Source organism: Glycine max, chromosome 2 (genome assembly GCF_000004515.6).
Source record: "Glycine max cultivar Williams 82 chromosome 2, Glycine_max_v4.0, whole genome shotgun sequence".
NCBI lineage: Eukaryota > Viridiplantae > Streptophyta > Magnoliopsida > Fabales > Fabaceae > Glycine > Glycine max.
The window spans coordinates 43,438,647-43,461,973 of record NC_016089.4 but is presented as its reverse complement, the minus strand read 5'-3'; the positions used below and the strand labels follow the sequence as shown (position 1 = coordinate 43,461,973).

Here is a 23,327-nt window from a genome sequence, read left to right as displayed (position 1 = left end):
TTCATGATGAAGGTAGCAACAATCATGATAGTGATGAGTTAATTGAGATGATATTTTAGAGAATGATAATTAAATTTTTTTTAGATTTAATTGTTATTTGATTAATAGGTTAGAGATATGAATATATATTAAATTTTAATTTTAAAATTTTAAAGAGGAGAGAAATAATTTTTAAAATTGAATCATAAATTATTATAATATTCTTATATTAAATTTAATGACATGAAAGAGTTCAATGATTTTTGGTCCAAATATTTATGTTGTTGGTTGTTATTACGGGTACTTGAACAAAAAAAAGTAGTGTGTATGTAATAACATTTCCCATATATTACTTGATGTAAAATGACGAAATAAACCAAACAAACAAAACAATAGATTACATGCTAAAGAATATTTTGACCCTGGTGTTCATTGATCTAAAAATGCTTCAAATTCAAAGGATGTATCACATTCTTCCGCCTTTAAAAATGAGCATGAGTGAAAGTCGATACAAGTTTAATATATCGAATGGTCAATTTTAATATGATAAGATTTAATCTTAATTAAACACTAGTATTTCACCCAATTTTTTAAGTTTCCTTTCTCTTTTAAACTAAAAATGTATTTAATAAACCCACTATATAAGCTTCATTTTGGACTTTTGTTCAACAAAAAAATTACTTATTTCTAAGTTTTTTTAGAATCACGTTTGATCTAGATTTTTCTCTTAAAAATAGAAAAAAAAAATATCTGAAAAATTAGGTCAAACACGTTCAAAGAATCAAAACCATCATATTTTTCTTCATTAATTGATACTCTAGATCTTATTTTATACAAGTAACCAACATTAACTAACAAATTGTAACAACTACTTACAAACTAATGGATTCCAACCTAATACTAACAAGTTTTGAAGTTTTAACCCATCTCAAAAAAATTAGGTAACAATCTCCTCATAGATATTACTTGAACGAATCAATTTATAGCTGGTAATTTTTTATTGTTGCAAATTTATAGATGAATTTAACATCTATCTAAAATATAATATAGTAACAGATGGATAATGATTTGATGAGGTGTACCACCCTCACTGTTGGCTCTAGATAGCTACTTTGGAGCGTGACATGCTCACGGGGTCAAACTTTCAATGGGAGAAGCATAAGAAGAGGGGAAGGAGCTGCCGCAATGCAATGCATCTGAATATTAAAAATTGAAATATAGAGATATCATATATAAATTGACAACAGAAAGGAGTGGGCACAGCAAAAAAAAAAAAAAAAAATCATCTGTGAATGCAGGCCAATGACAAAATATTGACTTTCAATTGACTTAATTATTAATCAAATTAATTACTTGATAAGGTGATAAGCTGCAATTATTTAATCATTTTCAAACATATTCAACTACTGATAATTTGATACTAAACAAAGGTATAATTACAAGTATAGTCTATTTAAAATTTTAAATTGTCTACGAGATTATTGCCTGTGGCAATACAAACAATATGCGAACTTTCTAAAAAACAGTTCTCTTAGAATTCAATTTTTTATTTTCTGTTACTTAAGACTAGCTGTTTATCACCTTCACCCAACTAACTTAAGAATAGTTTTAGCTTAATTTGGATAATTCAGTAAACACATGTAAAAGTAAAAATAGAGATAAAATATTGAACTCGCGGGTTAAATTAAAGTATACATTTAAACTTTTGAAAATTTTTAATTAATGAGAGAACTTTTAAATATTCAATGCACATAAGTGAACTTAAATTTATTAATAATAATTTATTTTACTTTTTTTTTCTGTAAATACATGTTGAGATGTTAATCCAAACTAATGTTATTAGGGATGTAGGAAATTAGTTGGCTATATAGGCCTGTAATCTCACTTTACTCATATTTATATTGTACTTTTCTCTCATTCAATCAATACATTGTTTATATATTTTTCTCTCTACTTCCTCATCCATGAATTCTATGTTTCCTAACATCTATAATGTAAGACAAATGTTAAGGTTACTTGTTATTTGTTAAAGAATTAAAAGTAAAAAATATATATTAAAACATAATATTAATGCTTTTTATACTGTGATTTGTAATGCTTGAATTTTAATTAAAAAAAAACATTTTATCAATTATCTGTTACATTGCTTAACAAGAGCATAAATATAATACAAATAATGTTATTTTGTATAATAAATTATACAACAAATTTTATAATAACTAGAGAGAGAAAAAGAGAAAAGTATATTAGTATATGATAAATAATATGCCAGAAATAGATAGAAAAATCATTTTGTATAAATTATTATTATTATTATATATAACAATTAATATGATATAATATTAATGTTTTATAGTTTACTCTGTAGTCTGCAGCATTGTCTAAGCTAGGTTTATGGCCAAAGTCTATATATTAAATACTACAAAGCAAACGTCACTATACGTGGCCTCACCTGTAGCAGTTTGTTCTGACCTCTCCATTTACAAAACTGGAGTCGACTCTGATCTGATCCACAACAACTCAAGAGCTTCAATTATTTTTTTTTTATTTCATAAGAACAACTTATAAAGAGATTTATATATAACAATTAAACACTTTGCTCGAACAACCGAATTATATCTTTTGGTTAAGCTTCAAAAAATATTGAGCTATAAACAAAACAAACATGTACATTGATAAAGTTTTGTCCTTTCCCTGTGCCATCCCATCGATTTTCTTCTATCCACATAATACACCATTCATATTCATATTCATATTATTCATTGAGTACTTCATCATGATTGAAACAACACAACACAAGCTTAGACATCAGAAGTCAAAACAATCAATTACGGTTAGAAAGTGTTATCAATTGTGACACATGGGTAACCAACGCAACACTTATAGCCAAACATGTACTCTCTTTTGTCTTTTCTTTTGGTATATATGAATATGAGGACTATTACTACTAGCTTAACTCCCCTTAGCAAGCACTTATTTTAATATGAGGACTATTATAGTTACTCTTATTTATTTAATAGTAGTATATAGTTTGCTTCATTAATGGAAAAAAAAATTACATATGAAAATTAATATTAGACACATTACATTGAGTAAGAGATTGGCAAAGTAAAAGGGAATTGAACATTGATTTTCTGAAAATCATTCAAATTCGTCAAGAGACTAATGAAACTTGATCTGGTATAGTTTCCTATGAATTTGGGCGTATAATTTAACTGTCTCAGCCAATTGAGAGAAAAAGGAAAAAGAAAGGAAGTACACATCTCCAAAAAAAAAACAAAAAAAACTAAACAGTTTCACATACAATAGAAGCACATAAAAAAAAAACTGTGTAAACATTAAGAAAAGTGCATATTTACTGCGAAGCATCCAATTCAGTTACATGATCAGGTGACAGAAAAACCTTACTCAGCAATCTCTTCAGAGAGAAACCCAACGAAGATGAAGAAGTTTCGGGAACAGAATCACTCACTTCACCATGCTCATTCTCACTATTCTCATAACTGGGAGTAACAACCACAATCTCAACCACACCATCACTATCACCATCAACAGAACCCAATTGAGAATCTCCACTTACCACAATAGGAGCTCTACAAATTGGACAATTGCAATGTGAACTCAACCACATGTCAATGCACTCCATGTGAAAAGCATGGCAACACTTCGGCAATCCCCTTCCAATCTCACCCTCTTCAATAACACTCAAGCAAATGACACATTCCGATTCCTCTGTTTTCTCTGTTCCTTGCACAAACATTGGAATTGCCGAAAGTGAGGCCGAGTCAAGGCCTTTGTTGCACGTGGGTGAGGATTCTATGTTGATACTATGAAAATGGGAAGGTTCCAGAACGCCGGAGACGGTCACCGGAGTTCGCCGCCAGCGAGTCTGCGAACGTGTTTGTGCCTGGAATAAGAACCATTTGGCGTACACATGGAGTAGGAGGACAAAGAGGATTACTAGGAGCAAGGAAACTATGGCTGCGAGCATGATGTTGCTGTTGTTGTCGGAGAACATGTTCCGAGAGAGTTGACTCAGTGAGTTGCTTGGTGACTCGGATTGACTTGGCATTTGAGGGGAGTGAAGTCAGTGTGGTTTACTTGAATGGGGGGAAAAGGTGTATTAATTTTGCGGAAAAGGTTTGAGCTTTGAACTTAAAATGAGATTTTGGGAGGGGACCCAACAAAACAGTCAAGATCCGGTTTGTGAAATGTTGAATTAAAATCTTGTTTTGTTCTTCTACTTGGTTTGGTTTCTTTACAACGCGATGTGAAAATGTTTACGTGAAAATGAAGTCAATAAGAAAAATGTTTGATAAATACCGCATATACTATGGTGTTATTAGAGTATTTAAAATGAAGAATGATTCATGTGGGGGTGCTTGTTGTTGCTGGCTCTAGTAAATAAATGTATTTGTCATGCATTGTGGGATGAGGTTGAGGGGTGCAATTGAAGTCAAAGGAAAAGGAAAATCTCTATATCTAAGGGAGTAATGGGGACTCAATGAGTCATGCATGGGGATGGAGTGAGGGGTTAAGAGAAAAATGGGTCACAATTGAAGCACTCGTGAAGGCAACGGCAGTTGAGGGTAGGTGGGTTTTATTGGATTCATGTGGCAGGTTTTTGTTTATTTATTTGTGGTTTTAGTTGTTAAATTTGGTGCAATTGAAATGAAAGGATCCTAAGATAAAGGCATTATTTATGAGTTATGAGCTATGACTCAAGACCGAGGCATAAAATAAGATATTCTTAGTTCTTTGTAAACTGCATCAAGCCTAAGTCAATCATGAAAAGGGAGGCATCCCTCCACAATTCCTTCACTTTCACATTACTCGTTATCTTTTTAGGGGCTTTCATGCATTTATTAGAACTTTGTCAATATTAGAGGGGGTGGGTTCTGTTATTTGGGTTTGGTAGGGTATATGTGGGACCTCAATTCCTGTTTTAAAGAGATCAACGAGAGTTCAGGGGTCCCATGTGAATGAAACCATACACTAAACTGAAAAGGTTTTTTTTCTTCTCTTTCTTTATTGGACTACCCTACCATAGCCACCAGTCAACTGTTGGTAGCAGTAGAAGATCTTTGCATAGATTCCACCAAATTTTGTTGCATGTTTCCAGCAATGTTTACCGTTTTTAGAGTGGTTAAAGTATTATAGGCTTGCAAAAGGTCCTCTTTTGCAATAATTCACAGGTTTTTTGGACTTGGAAATCATTACGCATGTTCGGTTCATTTTTTCTTTATTTCATTTTATTATTATATCACTCTACGATAAGTTAATTAATTTGACATTAACTCACCAAAAACAAATAATTTTTCATTTTATACAAATTTAGTTACCCAAATACATAATTTAAATGACTGTTTAAAGTTTTTTGTTTTGAGAAGTATCACTATATAGAAATTTACATAAATAATGGAATATTTACTTGTTGCTTTCCATATTCTCAGCGACAGATGTTGGTCCAAACCTGTTTCTTTGAATTCTTGCTAATGGTGACATCTTATAATATTCTAGAAACCAATATTAATAGTCTCAGGTCTCAGCATTTCAAAAAATTTCAACCATGCAGTGGATATGCAGAGTGTAACCAAACAACAGTATGTGTTTTAGTGTAAAATGGAAATGGGGAGAAGTGGAGATGATGGGAAATTTTCAACCATGCTTACAGATGTGTTGAGTAATAAGTATGGTCTCTATTTTGATGTTCAAAATTCTTCAAATTGGAAGCTAAAGAATGCTCATAAAATTTATTAAAAGGGGTTGTTTTAGAAGATTACAATATACACGATAAATTGATAATCATCATTTATTCTTCTCTCATAAAAACAAAAAATGCTGACTTAAATCTATTCTTTCCTTCCAGTTTCTTCTCTCCTTCAGTTATTCATTTCAGTCCATTAGTTTGTATCTTTTCTCTTCGACACCTGTAACTCCCAATTGTATTTCTATTATCGTATGGAGGGGCATCTGTAAATGAGCAAACTCACATTAGATATCTTGCGCAAATTCAAGATTTACATTAAAACGTTTCACAAAATGGATGGTGAGCCTCACAGATTTTCCTTTTTCTAACACCAAAATAACTAAAATTTATTTCCTAAATATTTGCCATGAACTCAATTAGGCATTTTCATCAACTCCATGTTTCACACGAGAGTAAGAACATCACGCTCAGCTAAATACGAATATATTACCTCAATATCTGCAATTTCTTTCAAAGGCCTGTCAGTAAAATAAGCATATAATGCCCTCAAAACTGCCTGTAATGAACAAACTCAAGAATTAAAACAAATCAACCATAGTAGGGCCTATACAAGGGCAAGTTTACATCTAAGTCATGTGAAAACCTGGTGAGATATCACAACAACAGGTGCTCGTTGTCGCTCAAGTTCAATAATTACAGGTTCTAACCTGCATTATTATTAAAATTTAACCTATTTACATCAAACAAGTAGCCGTTTGGAACTAAATAATGTTAAAAGAAGTAATGCATCTACCTTTGAATAACATCTAAGTAAGACTCTCCACGAGGATAACGATACCTAAGTTTGTCCTTATTGCGGGATCTGCAACAAAATAAAATAAAATAAGAATAGTGTTTAAACATTTTTAGACAGCATTGTGCTCCCAACAAGCACTTGCTTTTATATCTAATGTACCATTTGCATTCAACTGGAAATAAGACAGATTACAAGCTTGTGACATACTCATACTCCTCTGGCATGTTCTTCTTGATTTCTTCATACGTCATCCCATCACACACACCAGCATTTATCTCATCAAGTGCGCGCCATTGTATCTAACATATATAGATAGTAAGTGCAGGAGCACTAATAACGTATACTTTAGTCAATCCATATTTCCTGAATTAAGGATGACACTAACCTTTGGAAACCCAACAATTGGACCTGCTGTCAAAATTGTTCGCTGCAGTGTACTAGTCCATATCTAGACACCATTTACAAACATCACAAACCATTCATCATTTCAATATTTTGCACATATTTATTATAAGCTTACACACGCAGCTCGTTCTGATTTGAGACGCTTTTCAACAAATTTGGCAAGCTTCTTTTTATAAAGTTCTCCAGCCTCACTGTTGAAACAAATTGCATTGTGTTTCAGTTAGCCAGATGAAAATTCATAGCAACTTTTGTTAAAGAAACTAGATGACATTTGTAAAAAAAAAAGGGCAAATACAAAATAATTCAACAGATAGAGGAAATAAAACCATTGATCTTTGCATGACAGCTGTTAGAATCAATTTTTCAATCAAGTCTTGAATCAAAGAGCAGCTTGTATTTTTTTCTATTTTTTTTTCAGTGAAGTGGGTGGGACACCCAAACGGCCAAACATAGTAGTATAGCAAGAAGAAAGAAAGAAAACTAATACACGACAACATAAAAGCTATTAGTTTTTAAAGATGATATGTATCCATAAGTTCCAAAAGATGCCAGAGCAGGACAAAAAAGCCAAGAATTAGGGCCCTTTCGTTGAAGCTTTAAAAATCAATACTGTGATATAGCTTTTTCTAGAGCTTTTTTCAGAAGTTATTGTGTTTAGCTTATGAGAAAAGCACTAAGACAGTTTTTTCAGAGGCTTTTCTTTTTTGGAAAAGCTTACATAATTATTATCACGTTTTTAAAATATTTTTTAATTAACAAAAATATTTTTTCCTTAAAAAAATGCAAATAAATGAGCCATTAGTTTTCACTTTTCATTAATAACAAGGTCGGACTGTGCTAATCAGTCTTAAATAAATAAGGACTTCACTGCCTAACAACACCAGAGAAAATAAACAAACTTTACTACATCCGATGATTCTAATTTCTAACCATATGTCCTCACTCCTCAATAATATTAACATTACATTGAATGGAGACAGAAGCCAAATATTAGAATATACCTTAATGCAGAGTCTCCTCCAATTCTGCCTCTCACATTATACTGACTTTCTCCATGCCGGGTAAGTAATATTGGGCGTGGTGTAAGATGTGTATTAACCTGCAAGATAATAACAAATCACCATAGAAGCTTACAAGTGATTTGCAGTTGCATTTACTGAATTCACATTATTAATCTTCCAACAAAAACGATTATCACAGAAGTTAAAGTAAAATTGTCCCTTTCCCTAAGCTTATTTTCAAATTTCATTTTTGTCATACAAGCTTTATTTGTTTTAAGTTTGTCCATTATGTTTTGAAATGCCATCAAAGTTTGTCTCTAGCTCTATCATCCTCCAAAAACTCCACTAACTAAATTAGCATACGTTGTTTAAGTGCTTAAGATGTTCTAAACTAATCATTTACGATTTCAATGTTAATAAACATTAGTGTTAATTGTTCTCAATTATAACTCAAATTTTCTATTTGAACATATTTATGTCACATCCAGCATCAGATTAATAAAAACTTTTTGGCCACCTTGAAAGGCCCGTCATTCCATGAACTGGTGACCAAAAAATCAACACAATCATCAGACTTGAAAATGTTCCTAAAATACCAATCAATTACAGAAGTTCAATTATAAATTTTGTTATCTGAATCCAGTCAAAACACTGTGTGCAATATGTGAATTAGTAGAGAATTTCTCTATCTTCAAAGGGAAAAAGGTCAAAATTACAGCAAATTCCCTCTATATTTTCTTGTTAGGATATAAAACCATTCATGTATCCTGACTTCATAGCTAAAACTTACAGTATAGTTGGCCCATGACAGGAGACCAGAATCTTTGCCCAAGATTCCCCCCCCCCCCCCCCCCTAAACTAAATGTTGAGTTCCAGTGCAAGGTAGGTAGACCTGTGCAGTGTCTATACTTTCAAACCAAAAGTTCATGTCAGGGGGTGTGATATAAATACAAAACCATTCGTAAACCAAATAAATAAACACAAAATCATTGATATGCATTCATTTAATAGCTGGAGTGTTTTGGATAGTTGGTCTATGACATTTGTCAATATTTTACTGGGTTACATATTATTAATTAACTTAATCATTTGTTTTGTTTATCTATGTATCAGTGAAGCTTTGACAGTAATTCACTACATTCTTCAAAGAAACTTACCAAGAAACATACTATCCGCCCAGGTAGGTAGCCACTGATATTTTTCACCTAAACCAAAAGATAGAACTTACAAATCATTAACAAATTAAAGTCACCCTGTAAACCATGTATCTAAATGTTGCAAGAAATTCGAGACACACACACACAGGAAAATTGTCCCTTACTACTAAGCATAACTTTTAGATCAAGTGGTTTGTTGATATGGTATCACAGCTTGGTCAACCAAGATGCCCAGGGTTCAATTCGTATTTTAGAGCCTAACTCGGTCGGATTCTGATCATAAGTTTGTCACCCAACAAAGTTTAGAACTGACTAATGAGTCTTTCTAATTTGTTTGTGTTATAATATGTTGTATAGTTCAGATACTGGTAAGTGATCTGTATAAACTTAATGCATTCATATGGTACTAATATGCCTTTCCAACACATTCTTTAAAGAACAAGCATGATTTCAATTCTACACTTGCAATGAATTATGAAATAATAATTAAGATTTAAGACAGGTTACAAAGTGGACTAAAGGATACTTTATTTATAAGTTAGAGATGAAAGTGAAATCATGCTATTTTCCCACACCAAGGTTTTAGATCAAGTTAAACTATTAGAATCTATTAAAATGTTACTAACCCAAACCACAGGTACTATATGGACAACAAACATGCATGATGCATATCAATTATCAAACTTGAAATACCAGCAAACCAGACAATGATTTATGTAAAATTGTTCAGTTTGCCTCATAAAATGACATAATTAAATGTAAACCTTACTTGTATTTGCCCTCCATGTCCACTGGCCATGTCAATCATTTTTATGTAAGATCCTTCTTCTACCGTCTCATAAACCTGGCATATGAAATCAACATTATTTAAAGCAAAAGCTCACCTTGAATAGCCATTAAAATTTGAAAGTACATATGAAAGACTTGCCTTCTCATAGTTGGCGACACGTTCTTTAAAGTCCCGCAATCCAGCCTCAAAATCTGATCTGCAAAAGAAAAGCTAATTGTATATGTATCTACAATTCCATATACTCATTAAGATAAGATGTCGTTGGTTTAAAAGGAAACATTACACTTCTGCATAGTCAGGACTTTGCTGAATTTTAAAGCGAATATTCCTCTCAATTATGTCTACATCATTGCATATTGTTTCCAGAAAAATGATCTGTAGCAAAAAAGCAAGGAAACATCAGAAGACTTCGAAATTAAGAATATCATTTTCATATCATATTATCATACATATTACATAGCAGTACCCATCTGTGAGACTCTGACTACAATACCTTGCATCTACCTTCAGCCAATTTCATCAGCATGTTTCTTCGCTGCTTGCTACTGTTTGTGGCATCAAATATCCCAACCTAAATCCAAATTAAAACTTAAGTTAAGAAAAAAAACTTGAAAGAAGGCTTAAAGTAAAAAAGTTATCTAAAAGAATGAATTTACCTGGCCACCTTCTTGCATCCAAGATATCATATCTTCAAATGCCATCTTTGCTACCTAGTGGTACATGACATATTAAAACTATTTTACACACAGAAAAGTTGACATGGAGTTAAATTTTACCAGAATCATCTACGACAAATTGCTAGGTTCAGTGTACACATCTTAACATTCAGGAAAATAAATGCATATTGTTGCATTTATTATGTTCATTATATAAATATCAAGTACATGGTGTAGTTGAGTTGAGACACGATTTTAAGCATATGCGTCTCTCTCTCTCAAAGGACATTATAATTTTTATTCAAGAAACACTGCTTTGTATGCTTCAAAACCAAAACAGTAACTAAACTCTTATTGAAAGACTACAAAAATTCATAAAACTAGTTCCTGAAAATATTTATTCTCCTACATGTACCAGATTGGCAGATCATTTAGTCATAAAATAATTTGAACACAGAATTATTTAGGACTATATATATATATATATATATATATATATTAAAAATCCAAGAGTCAAAAGATAATTAGTTGAATGTAATAAGATTGTATAAAGTCTAGAAGCAACATCTTCAACTAATCTTATTGAATAAGTAGTTATGTACGAGTTGGTTCTATTATTGAAAAGGAAATAGGGTTAAATTGTTTTCATATAAGCTGTAAGTTTTTTCTTAATCTATCCGAGAAAGCTTATTGAAATAATCTAAAAACAACTTATGTACATATCATAAGTTATTTTCATAAGTTCTCTTAAACACTTACACAAGTGCTTATACTATAAATAAGTTTAAAATAAACTCTTACAAATGCACCCTGATTATACACATCTACAACCTAATTATTCACAACCAATATAAATTACTCTTTCACATATTCAAATAAAAAATATTATTTTCCAGAAGTTACCTCGTTACGTGCCTCCACACCTTCAGGATTGTCAGCTCGAAAGAAATCAGCAAACTGCATAGAAGAATATGACATGTATTGTAAGTTTTCCTAGAAAGCATAACAGTACCATAACATCATGATTCCAAGAATGAAACTAACATAAACCAGGGAATCAAGCACCCATAGTGATCACATAATGATGATGTAGCGCAATTTCAAAGTTGATGACATTGCAAAGAATGAGAGATTTATCAAAGAAATGGCAATGTTAGATTTAACAAAATTAGTTGGCTAAATGTCAATTTTGGTCCTTTATATTTTACTAATTTTTCGTTTTGGTACCAATTCACATATTTCCAGGTATGCCCATAATTCCAACCATTGTCCTTAAGGCATAAAAAAGTCATGAAACCAGCAGCACATCTAAAACCAATATAAAGTTCAAAGAACATCAACAACTGTTGGCCTTCTCTGTAGTCTGAATTCCCTGGTGTTTCAAATCAGTATTATTCCACCCTTCATATTGCATTTGTTAAAAAGTCCACTAAGAATCCCTTTAAGCACAAGATTTGTATTACTCTAGTATGCTAACAGTTTCAAATCAAAGCCCCGTATCAATTATTTAAAATTTTGTCAAATCTAACATCTGGGAATGGGGTGTGTCCTAGGTGTGGATGTCTATAGCATAATTGCTGATGTTGAGAAGAAACAATTACAATGAATCAATCCCTATATGTCTCTAGTTGAACTTAACCAACAAAATTTTTTTTTTGTTTTTAAACTCCAATAATCCTTATTGCATCCTCAAAATCAACTGAGAACCCTAGATATTACTCATTAAACTTTAGAAAAATAACAATCTCTAGATAAAGAATTCTTAGACACTGGAATTATTTTCACCTACCGAATCCTCTAATCTACACGAACATGAAACATATCAATTCTTATGACAAACTGCACAATGCGTCATGCAATAAGAGACACATCTAACATTATTATAAAAAAATACACAAAATATATATTAAATATCAGAACAAATTTATACACTAATGACAATTATTCTGCAATTTCAGTCTATAGAATGTAGATAAACAGTACATGAGAGAGCGTAAACTATTCAATTGATTCTTCTACATTAAGTTTACCTGACTAGAACCATGCTTAAGGCGACGATACTGCAACATTGAAACATAAGTTTTGTTAAATTCAAACTTGACATATTTCCTGTCTTCCATTAGATACAAGACTACTGATTACTAAGAAGAATGAGTCAAGAATGAGAACAACCTTACCAACATTGAAGTGTTTGGTATTATGACCTAACCATCGAAGATATCTTGTAAGTTTAGCTGCAGTGTAAGTCTTGCCTCGAGCTGGCAAACTCACCTAAGAAAAAGAAACTAGTTAGAAATTATTCATTTCAAATATTTTATTTTACTAAATAAGATGAAGTACAGAAGGGAATGTGGCATTTTTTTTCCAGGTACATCCAAATTCTAACTTCTCAAGATGTCTCTTATTGAATCTCACTCAAAACTCCAACTCAAAGCCCATAACAAAGTGATAACAAGTGTTGCTTAAAAAGTTTGTGTAATACCATGACAATCGCCAAATGTCTATGCTCTTTGGGACCTAGCATCTGATCAGCAATCGCAGCAGCTGCAACAGCTCCAGCAGCAGCTGGAATTGAATTCTGTCATAAAACCAGGAGGGGGGGGGAGCAGAAGTAACTATTTGTTAATAACCCCAATTGAAAAGTTTGATGCAACATAAATTAATCCAGTGTAAATAAATTTTAATAATAAACAAAAAAATGGAAATCATTTATGCAAACCTTAGTATCAGTGACCAAATTAAGATTAGTGAAAGCATTTGAACTAGAAGATTTTACAAGTCTGGGAACTCCAACACCCCTATCAACAAGAAGTCCCCTCAGATCGTCTTCCTTTTGCAGAGGGGAAATTGTTCCCACAGACTGAGATTTAACCATTCCAGGACTTTGGTACACCTTAGATGGATCAGGGACATTAACCTCCGTCAACTAGTTGGAACATCAACATAGCCTATTAGATGTGATATATTGCATAATCAAGAATCCATATAACCCATTAGCTTATTTTTTTCTCAGCCTCAAGAAGAGGCATTGTGCGTTTTAAACATCATTTGTGCAGCTACTTGTTAGTTATAAAATGATCTACAATCCCAATTTCATGAAACTAGTGATACAGGAAAATAATTCAGAAAGTATACAAATAAAATCCTAATTATTAGCAACAAATATACAGGACCAAAGTAGAAGATATTTTCTCTAAATTAGAGATACTTTCCAACACTTTATCAGCACAGCTTTAGTTACTTATCAAAGGAAAACAGAGATAGAGAGTAAAATTAGCACATTACACTACAAAGCATCAACATACTAGCCAGTGTCACACTTTAGAAATACAAAAGATGCGTCTAAGCTGATATGTTGAGCATAAGAATCTACTTCCTTGACCAATTAAATTCTTTTAAGGTAAATACAACTACAAATCCATCACAGCTTCTGGTTCTGGTAAAAAGACTTCTGAATACGTCACAAATAACCACAGATTCATCAAAATTATTTCAAAATATCTCTAGACTGATTTTACATATTTTTTACCAATCATTTTTAGAAAGTAAAATCATGAATTTGAAATGTGAATATGGAAGTTAAACCTTTACTGTCTCTGGTTGATTGATCATAGAAACACTGCCATCTACAGTAGAAGATGAAATGCTGGCAGACCCACTGCCTAGTGATCTGGGATTCTCTGTCAAGTTAGCCGCATATACAGGTGCTGAACTTGCAGAAACAGGGGGAGATGGAACAATATAATGCTCAAGATCAAGTTCCAAACTCGCAGATGAGATGTTCTGAATAAAAAGTAAAAATTAAGCATGAGATACAGTTTAATTGTTAGCAAAAAGTTGTTTCATATACACATTAACTGAAAGTTGGAAAAAGAGAAAAGAGCAGGGCATATAAAGGGCATCAGTTAAGATACATGATCAACACTGGCAATGTAAGATACAGACAAGCACTTCTACAAGAAACTATTGAATTTCACCTGACTAATCACTTGACCATTGACAATAAATATTTTGCACTATCAATTTAAAAAGTACTACAGAAAAAATTACAGGCCCATGACAGAATGAGTGAATGACAACTGAAATTGGCTGGCATTAAAGGAAAAAAACCTGAGTCCTGAACAGTGCTCTCAAAACTAAAAGAGAAATAAATTCATTGTGCATAATTGGACTATCACGGTGACCATGGTTAGAAAACCTGATTCTTAATGTCATGCACCCCCACACCACAACCACAACCCCATCTTCCAAAGCGATAAACAAACAAAGAAAACTGGTAATTGGAGGAGTCTTACCTCACTACCTGTCTGAACCTCTGAATTTATGCTGACATCAGGTATCCCACGTACAGTTGAAAGACGGAAATTCTCCTGATAAGCCCTCCAACTAGCTGCAAGATCAAAGGGAGAAGCCCTTTTTGCTTCCACAAATACTCGATACTCAAGAACTTGATCACTATCAAGCCTAAACAAAGCCAGCCTGTCACCATCTTGCAATGCTCCCCCAATAAGTACTCGACTTGGACCCTCCTCAATAAAACAAGGATTATCGATGTACTTGGGCTTCAAAAGGAACTTAAACTCTAAAGCTTCTGAAAATTCCAAACAAAATCAAAACTTCAGGTTACAAATGCAGTCTAGTACACAACCCCTGTTACTTCAGCAAGACAATCACCAAAACTAACCTTCAAGACATCTTAAGACCATCTTATTAAAGCTATCACTCAATACTGAGTAAAACTTTGCATCTTGTTTTTAAAAAAAAATATATGTTTTACATAAATTATACAACTTACTCCCTCCGATCTCAGATATAAGGAAAAAAAACTGATTCAAGCTAATTAAGAAAGTTAATTAACCACATTTAATTGCACCAATTTCAATTGTAGAGTAAATTTTTTCCCAACTTATCCTTCATAAGAACTTGGTACCAAGAATAAAAAAGAGTCATTCAAACTCGCACCTCAATTAAATGAATGATATTTCAGAGTAACATTAAATAAGGTAAAATTGTTGGAATTTTCATGTATTTAAGACCAAGAAAATGATTTTTTTTCTTATTCTTATATTTGAGACAGGAGAGAGTAATTTAAAAGGAAAAGCAAACATCAAGCAAGTGAGAAAGCATTACCGTGATTGGGTGGAACGACAAAGCTCAACTCCCACACTGACGCTGATTCCCGTTCCATAGAAAGCTGAAAATTTTGCACCAAAAACAACAACAATAAGAAAAACTAAGACAGACCCAGAATAATAGCAACGAAATGGTGAAATGGGTATGAATCAAAATTACAGCTTTGGAAGGATCCAAAGAAGGGCAAGAGCCAGATACGTGAGGGAGAAGGTCCCTAGAGAGAGTGAGATTGGGATTCTCCATCTTCACCGAAACATAGAGCAATTCCGGGATTCCTAACGGCGATTGGTGAAGGCCATCTCGGTCTTCTTCAATATTCCCCACCATTGATTCTTCAGAGTTTCGTTACAGTGTATTAGCAGTAGCAGCAGCAGTAACAGCTGAACTGAAACGGAACGAAAGGTTTTTTAACGATGTGTGTGTTAATATCATATGTGTACGAAAAATCCTTATCCATGTGTATAACTGTTAGCAGTGTGACACGGAAAGGGACAATTTAAAAAGACAAAAGACTTTTAAATTTTAGTGTGTGATTGATTGGATTAGTTTTTTTCTAAAAATGATTTCCATAAATATTATATTTAATTATTATTAGATTTCAGGTTAACCTAATAATAATTAAATGTAATATCGTAAGTGTGAGTTCGAGCACTGTCGAATGAAAAATTAAAATCAAAGATATTTCATTAAAGATAATAAACAAAAAATCAAAGAGATTTCATTAAAGATAATAAACAGATTTTTTCAGAGATATCCGTCATCGGTAAATACTCTATAGTATGTAATCTGGGCTCTTGCACCACTATGGTGTAATTTTTTTAAAAAAATATTATAATTGATGAATTTTTAAAAAGTTATAAAAATAAATAAATCATACTTTGAAAAAATCATACTTAAGCACAATTTTATATTGTAAAAAATTTTCACATTGAAATCTTATTTTGACATATGATTTCAATTTTTTAATTTTTTTTGTTATTAAAAGTTGAAATCGTGTAACATATGATTTAAACATGGTTTTTAAAATTTTAAAAAAACTGAAATTATATAAAATTTCAACTTTTAATAATAAAAAATTTTAAAAAAATAACTAGAATCGTATGTTAAAATATAATTTCAATTCTTACATAAAAATATTTTAATCAAATAAAAAGTGAAATTTTGCTTTAATATACGATTTCTTTATTGTAAAATCGTGTAGCAAAATGTGATTTATTTATTTTCATAGTTTTTTTTAAATACCTATTATGATAATTTAAAAAAAATACTCATTTTCGTAGATAACATGATTCTAAAAGAATCTGGTTAAAAGAATAGATTTCAATGATTTAACACCTGTTTACTTTGAAATTAAATGAACAATTAATTTTAATATAACTAATTTTAAATTATTAAATATAATTAAGATGTATGAGAAATTTGATCTTTATCATAATTTTTTTTATCGGTACGTATGATATTGTAGAGTTTTGAAGGAATGATCCAGAAAAAAGATGGCAAAATTAATTTCTTCTATCAGTTTGAGATTCTCCAAAAAGTGAAGGAATAGGAAGGGAACGAAATTGGCTTTATTTATTCTCTTTTTTCCAGTTGTATTAATATTTAATTTTGTTAATATTTAATTTTGTAATTTAATTTCAAGACAAGGGAGAAATAACACATTCAAGTGTAAAAGATAATTAAAAAGGTCCAAAGTGATGTATCTCATTCTCATTGTTTGAGAGTAGCTGAAATATGAAGCTCACCTGCGTTCTTCTTCTCACCAAATCAGCACCTCCACACTACACAATTTGCTGCAAATTAAATTTTTTATCTAGTATACATATTCAAGAGTTAATCTAGCTCGATTTTATTATAAAAACTTAATTTAACGTGCAAAAAAAATATTTTTTAAATTTGTAGATGTTATTTGTTTTTTTAAAATTTATTATCACATGATTCTTCTCTATTAAAAAAGTACTCTTCAAAACATATTTTTTTATATAAAGATTATTTGTTATACATCATTCTTTGGGAATATTTAATCCTTTTAATAAATCTCAATAACGGGAAGAATAAGCTCACGTCCGCAATATATATACTGAGTTCCTCAAATGCACGTGTGGGTATAAAATAAAATGTTTGGCATGATAACGATATAATGGAAAACTCAAACACCCACCAAATCGAGTACTCAATACCCATTTTCTTAACATTCTTTATTTCTTTATGGGTTGTGTTTTTTTTATAAAAAAAAATTATGTGTTTAATTCCACAATTAAATACATAAATCTAAAAGTGTTTGCTATTATATATTTAACTATTGAGTTTTTTTTGAAAAAGAAATGTAACATCTTCTACTGACATACATTAATTAAGAAAAATATATAAAATACGAAATTTAATTAAATAAATTTTCTTTAAATTGTTTAAACAAATTCACGTGATTTCATTCATTTCATTGTTATTAAATAAAATTTATTAGACATCTTTCGTTCAAAATAAGATTGTCTATATTTACAAAAGAACTCAAGTTAAGCAATGGAATAAAATAAAATAAAATACATGCTTGGAACATTGTACAATTAAAATAGAAATTTATGCTCCAATGTCACGTCCTATCATATTATTGTGTCACAGCGTCCTGTAGCATGACGGTCTTTAAAGTCATACATCTAGTCATCTCCTCCTACAAATACAAGGTTTCGAAATCCTCGCAGGAATCAAACATAAACAACACATAGGGAGTGAGTTATCACATTTCTAAATAAAATACAGATAAACAAAGACATGAGCAAAATACACTATAAAAATATTTATAGCATAGTTCAACTTAATACAATCTATGCCACTTCACAACTTTATAATTTAAAATTCATTTTTTAATCATCAATCACATTACATATGAATCACACACTCGAGTTAAGATATAACAACACTCACCAATTTCATAATAAACAATTCTCAAGCGTTATGCAACGATTATACCAAGACTCAAATTTATATGCAATGTGCTATCATGTTAGTGAAAAATAATATTAGAGCACTTAAAAGTACATAGCAAGACACGTCACACAATGTGTATGTCAGGTTACTCTCACTAAGTAAAATTATAAGGTGACTAGTCAGGGTCACTTTGTTTTGCGAGAATACTGCAATCATATGGGATCAACATATGCTTAAAGGAGCGCTCAAACCGAATGTATTTACTCTTAAGGCCTAGACTCCAAAGAATCCATTAGGGCCTCACCTTCCTGATTCAGATCCAATCCCTAAAACAACTTTTGCACACAGACATTGCTCATGAATTATATAATATCAACGATCTCACACTTATTTTCAAACACATTTAACACATTGCGCTACAATTTAACACTTTAGGTTCCTAACTTGGAACCCTACATTTTCCTTTTAACACTTCACGCATAAACATTTTTCTCAAGATAAACGTCAGTTAGGTTATTGTATAATTCACAACTCACAACACAAGTATTGTCATATCAAGTATTAACCACATATTTATTCACTACTATATCCCATGTTTACAATTTAACATCTCACAATGTCACAATTCATCATCACATGTTTACATGCATCTCACAAATTAACGCATGTTCAACTTTGCAATTATATTCAATCTCATTAACAATGTTATAATTTCAAAGAAACATGTTATTTCAAAATTCATTACATATTCAATTTATCACTTACACACCATTTCAATTACAATTTCATGATCCCAACATAACAATTTATCACGCTAATGTAATAAATTTTATCCAAAACACAAACAAATTATATAAAAATGTTTCTCACAACATGGAAAGTAAAATCCCTCAAACAATTTCACATAATCATATCAAAATCAAAGTAATCAAAATCATAGGTAAAAAACACAAAAATACCAAGAACACTCAATTTTATCAACCAATTCACATCAAGAAATCAATTAGTTCGTCAAACACAACAATCTCGTAATTATAGTCATACAAAAAGAATTATAATAGAATAAGCACCCCAAAATAAATCTCATTTTGATCCTCTAAGGATATCTACATATGTTCATTCTAACCTCAATTGTGATAAATTCATCTCTTACCTCTAAGCGGACTTACATATGTAGTCCGGCAGCAATAGCAGTGTCTCTAACGGTTCCCTAAGATTCCTCAAGCTTTTTTTTAGGTTATTTTGTTAGGGTTTTCAAGCATTAGAGACAAGAAGAACAAGGAATTGGAGCCTTAATTTTACTATCTCCGTGCGAGGAACATTTCTCTCTCTACAAACATCATTTCACAAATAATCCCAACAGTGGAAATGTGTGAAAATGAGTTGCAAAGTTGGTGTCCAAATTTCACGACGATCCAACTGTTAACGAATCTGAAATTATAATTTTACTGAGACAAATTTGAGTATATGCGGGAAAAAGAGATAATTTTGAAAGAGGAAAAAGGGAAATCAAATTTAAGAGTAAGAAAGAGCGTAGAGACATAAAAAAACTGACCTAATATATATTTATTTATAATTAGGATACTTTTAGCCTATTATTTAGTTTTTTTTATTTTATAAAAATGAACTCTATCTTACTTTTTATCAAATGAATAAATAAAATATCTTTTTATTTTATTTTCTAAAAACACATATTTATTTTGTTTACCTAAAAAATTATTTTAATTAATAAAATTATTTTCCTCCTTATTTATTTAATTATAAAAATCTCATTATTTTTCTAAAATTTTATTTATTTTTAAATAAAATCCTTTTTAATTTATTTTACGAAAAAATGAAATGTTAAAAGGACTAAAAAATATTTTACAAATTTAAGAAACCACAAAATGCAAGTTTTAATTTAGGAAACTAAAAATAATATACTTCTATCCAAAAGTTTTAATTTAGTAATATACGTATAATTTATCACTTGCACAATGACTAATGAGGATTTATCTCTTGCATAATTAAGAAAGCATATACCTAATATCCAAAAGTAGGCAATGCTTTAAGAAATTACATAGCATATACATTTTCTCAATTCCGCGGCTAATGTGTATACATCAAATAATTAAGAGAAGACAATTTAAGTTAACATACAGGTTTCTGGCAAGTTTTAACAAGTTTGGGGCATTTTATCAGATTACTATAGCTTGGTATAGCACAACCAATCTTCTTCAATTCTTGAAATGCTTGTATGGTCTCAAGATCAAAGCCACCTGCAAACTGAAAGGCTTCATGGTTGATGAGTTGGATAAGAGGAAATGTTAACTTAGGGCTGTTTGAGGAATGTACTCTACCTGGTGCACTCTGAATGCAAACTTAACTCCTTGTACAAAAAGGTTATCTTCCTGCAAAAGTTCATTTGACACTAATTCCTTTGTCATCCGTTTCATGAATTCCTTTGCCAGCCTCAATGAACTTAGCTTCATCTGCAGTCAATAACAAGATAAAGCCATTCAATTGATTTTGATTGTAATAACTAGATACCCCTTCTACAATGAAAGGCTAGAAAAGATGAAGATTAATCAACATTAGAAACTTTTTGTCTGGAGTCATTGAAATGATACTAATTTTGTCTGAGGCTAGAATTATAGAACAATATACCCTCAATTAGTTTTATGGTTGTTTGATCTATGTGAAACTGACAATTACAGGACCATTCAACAACGTCATGTTTGATTTCACATAAACTGGAGTTTAAGCATGCTAACCAATAATGTATTTTTTCTTGATTTCACATAAGCTTGAGTTTAAGATTACTAACCAATAAACCTTTATATATTTTGAACAAAACACACACCATCATTAGTAAGCATACTAACCAATAAACCTTATTTAATAGAAAGGTGGTGTTTATATTTCTCTTAAGGCATGAATAAGTAAGCTATGTGCTCCCTACCTGACCAATAATGCCTATGTCCAGCATCCATTCCCAAGGGATATGGAAATTCTTGTATCTCTTGCTAGTACTCTCCCTCATCCTCTCTTTAGCACTTACACTTCTCTCCAACCTGCACATTTGAAAGTGGCACTTTCAATTGATTTTTAAGTATTGCTCAAAAGTTTTAGTTAGCGGATTAGTAAATTTAGTACATGCTCGCCTGTCTTGCAGTGCTTGTATCTTTCTCAAAGTCTGAGCCAATGACTCTTTGGGATTGTCCTCATAGGATGAAACTTCAGATTCAAGGTTCTTCAGATCTCTGTAGTTACAAGCTGCTTCTCTGAGTGCATCTACTTTTTGTTCTGGCCATTGAGGAAAATGTTTTAGCACTGACCTTTCATCCACCAATGAAGATAGTTCCCCATCTAGCCATTTGACAAATGCTTCCACCTCAGAAACATCTGCAAAAGAGGTAGACTCAACCTCCTTAATTAAGAAACTGATGAATTCCCCTTGTCTTTGAACTTCTGATTTTATCTGTCCAGAAATGTGCATAGTATCAATGAGCATAGATTAAGATTAATCAACATAGAAAAATTTGACACATAAATATGATGAGCATTGAGGAGCTTGGAACTAAACTTACAGCTGAGAGATAAGTTGAGCGGTTTTCAATTTCCTCAATCATGTTTCTGGTGAATGCTACTGTGGGAATTCCATTGGAATGTATTCTGTTTTCCATGTTAGCATCCTTTTGTGTTAGGGAACGATACAATTCGATTACTTCAGGCACACGGCGCAGAGTTTTTAACCCAACCGATGATAATTTTGGTGGTGTTGGAGGTGGTGGTGGTGCTATTGCTTGCTGCACTTTAAGTCCTTTCTCTTTTTTATGTAAAGGAAGAAGGAGGGTGGGAGAAGGCCTTGGTGGCGGAGCTGGTGTTACTATTGCTGCTGGTTTGTCTTTTTTAGGTGTTGTGTCTTTGAAATTTGGATTTGTATGCACATTCTCATACTGTGAACTCTTTTCACCTGTGATTACCTGAACTGGTGGTGCTTTATGTTGTTGATGTGCTTCTGAATTGTTGTTGTCATCTATGGATTTCTGTATCTTCTTCCATAGAACGGATTTCCTCTCCATGTTGTGTGCTTTAAGTGAAATTATCTGTGACTTTAACCGAACTACTTCTTCTCTGAGTTCCTGATTTTCCTTCAGTAGTAACTCATTCCTTGCCATGTGGACTTCAAGTTTTTTCTTAAGAGATGTGATGATCTCAGACTCATTCTCTTCCTGTAGCATTGTCTCCCCTTCCCTCATCAGAAAGATAGCTATTAGATGGTTACCAATTTGATAGCTTGTTTTTCTTCTAAATTTGGTCTTGCTTTTGAAGTAAGGTTGGTATGTAAGAGTTAAATATGCTAGAATGCCCCTGAAGATGCTTGCAATGGCATTATGGACATGATGAGAACAATAGTCTTGATAAGGATGCTTTGGACATTTCACACCACTTTAATGCACTTTGCTCTAAAGACTCATTATGATTTCTTTTGTGACAAATTTTATGGGGGATAGGAGATTACTTGGGCTTGATGGCAGTGCTAGTATGTGATAGCTGCACTTAGAGTGCCATGTTAGGTACAACCTTAAATTCTTTGGTCAAATTTACTCTACTTCAATGCTTTTGATTTTAGACTAATCTTTTGCGGGGTGAGATTTCTTGCTTTCTAATTTGTTATGGTGTCATATCTTTGAGGGTTTAGTGTTGTACACCTATACTTCAAAATTTTGCTAAGTGAGGTTATTTGGCATTAGTGAGTATATGCTTGTCTTGTCTCATTAATTTCTATTTTG

At 31.8% G+C, this 23,327-nt stretch overlaps 3 protein-coding genes across 6 annotated transcripts; all 3 read right to left on the bottom strand.

Moving 5' to 3' along the window:
• Positions 1–2,991: 2,991 nt before the first annotated feature.
• Positions 2,992–4,498, bottom strand: LOC102665763 (RING-H2 finger protein ATL63). The gene has a single exon (XM_006575357.4). The coding sequence runs from the start codon at positions 4,049–4,051 to the stop codon at positions 3,335–3,337; it is 717 nt and encodes a 238-aa protein (XP_006575420.1). The 5' UTR covers positions 4,052–4,498; the 3' UTR covers positions 2,992–3,334.
• A 1,215-nt stretch (positions 4,499–5,713) lies between these two features.
• LOC100798990 (6-phosphofructo-2-kinase/fructose-2,6-bisphosphatase) lies at positions 5,714–16,064 on the bottom strand. Of its 2 annotated transcripts, none has more exons than XM_041008426.1 (23): positions 15,787–16,064; positions 15,625–15,688; positions 14,790–15,085; positions 14,080–14,277; positions 13,214–13,387; positions 12,977–13,072; positions 12,667–12,765; positions 12,525–12,554; positions 11,398–11,451; positions 10,495–10,548; positions 10,332–10,409; positions 10,122–10,213; positions 9,977–10,034; positions 9,818–9,892; positions 9,049–9,096; positions 7,892–7,989; positions 7,006–7,081; positions 6,871–6,933; positions 6,693–6,784; positions 6,483–6,551; positions 6,333–6,396; positions 6,180–6,245; positions 5,714–5,952 (listed from the first exon to the last, which is right to left on the bottom strand). In XM_041008426.1, the coding sequence occupies exons 1-23, from the start codon at positions 15,952–15,954 to the stop codon at positions 5,875–5,877; spliced, it is 2,190 nt and encodes a 729-aa protein (XP_040864360.1). In that variant the 5' UTR covers positions 15,955–16,064; the 3' UTR covers positions 5,714–5,874. The 2 variants fall into 2 exon arrangements, with proteins under 2 accessions (XP_040864360.1, XP_003519259.1); XM_003519211.5 differs by having other exon boundaries at positions 13,214–13,420; positions 15,787–16,063.
• Positions 16,065–20,533: 4,469 nt separating this feature from the next.
• Positions 20,534–23,004, bottom strand: LOC100808713 (protein CHUP1, chloroplastic). 3 transcript variants are annotated; one of them, XM_006575355.4, is made up of 5 exons: positions 22,122–23,004; positions 21,696–22,012; positions 21,494–21,605; positions 20,892–21,023; positions 20,534–20,825 (listed from the first exon to the last, which is right to left on the bottom strand). In XM_006575355.4, exons 1-5 carry the CDS (start codon positions 22,791–22,793, stop codon positions 20,769–20,771), a joined length of 1,290 nt encoding a protein of 429 aa, XP_006575418.1. In that variant the 5' UTR covers positions 22,794–23,004; the 3' UTR covers positions 20,534–20,768. The 3 variants fall into 3 exon arrangements, with proteins under 3 accessions (XP_006575418.1, XP_006575419.1, XP_006575417.1); XM_006575356.4 differs by having other exon boundaries at positions 20,534–20,810; positions 22,122–23,003; XM_006575354.3 differs by having other exon boundaries at positions 20,534–20,817; positions 22,122–23,001.
• Between the last annotated feature and the right edge of the window lie 323 nt (positions 23,005–23,327).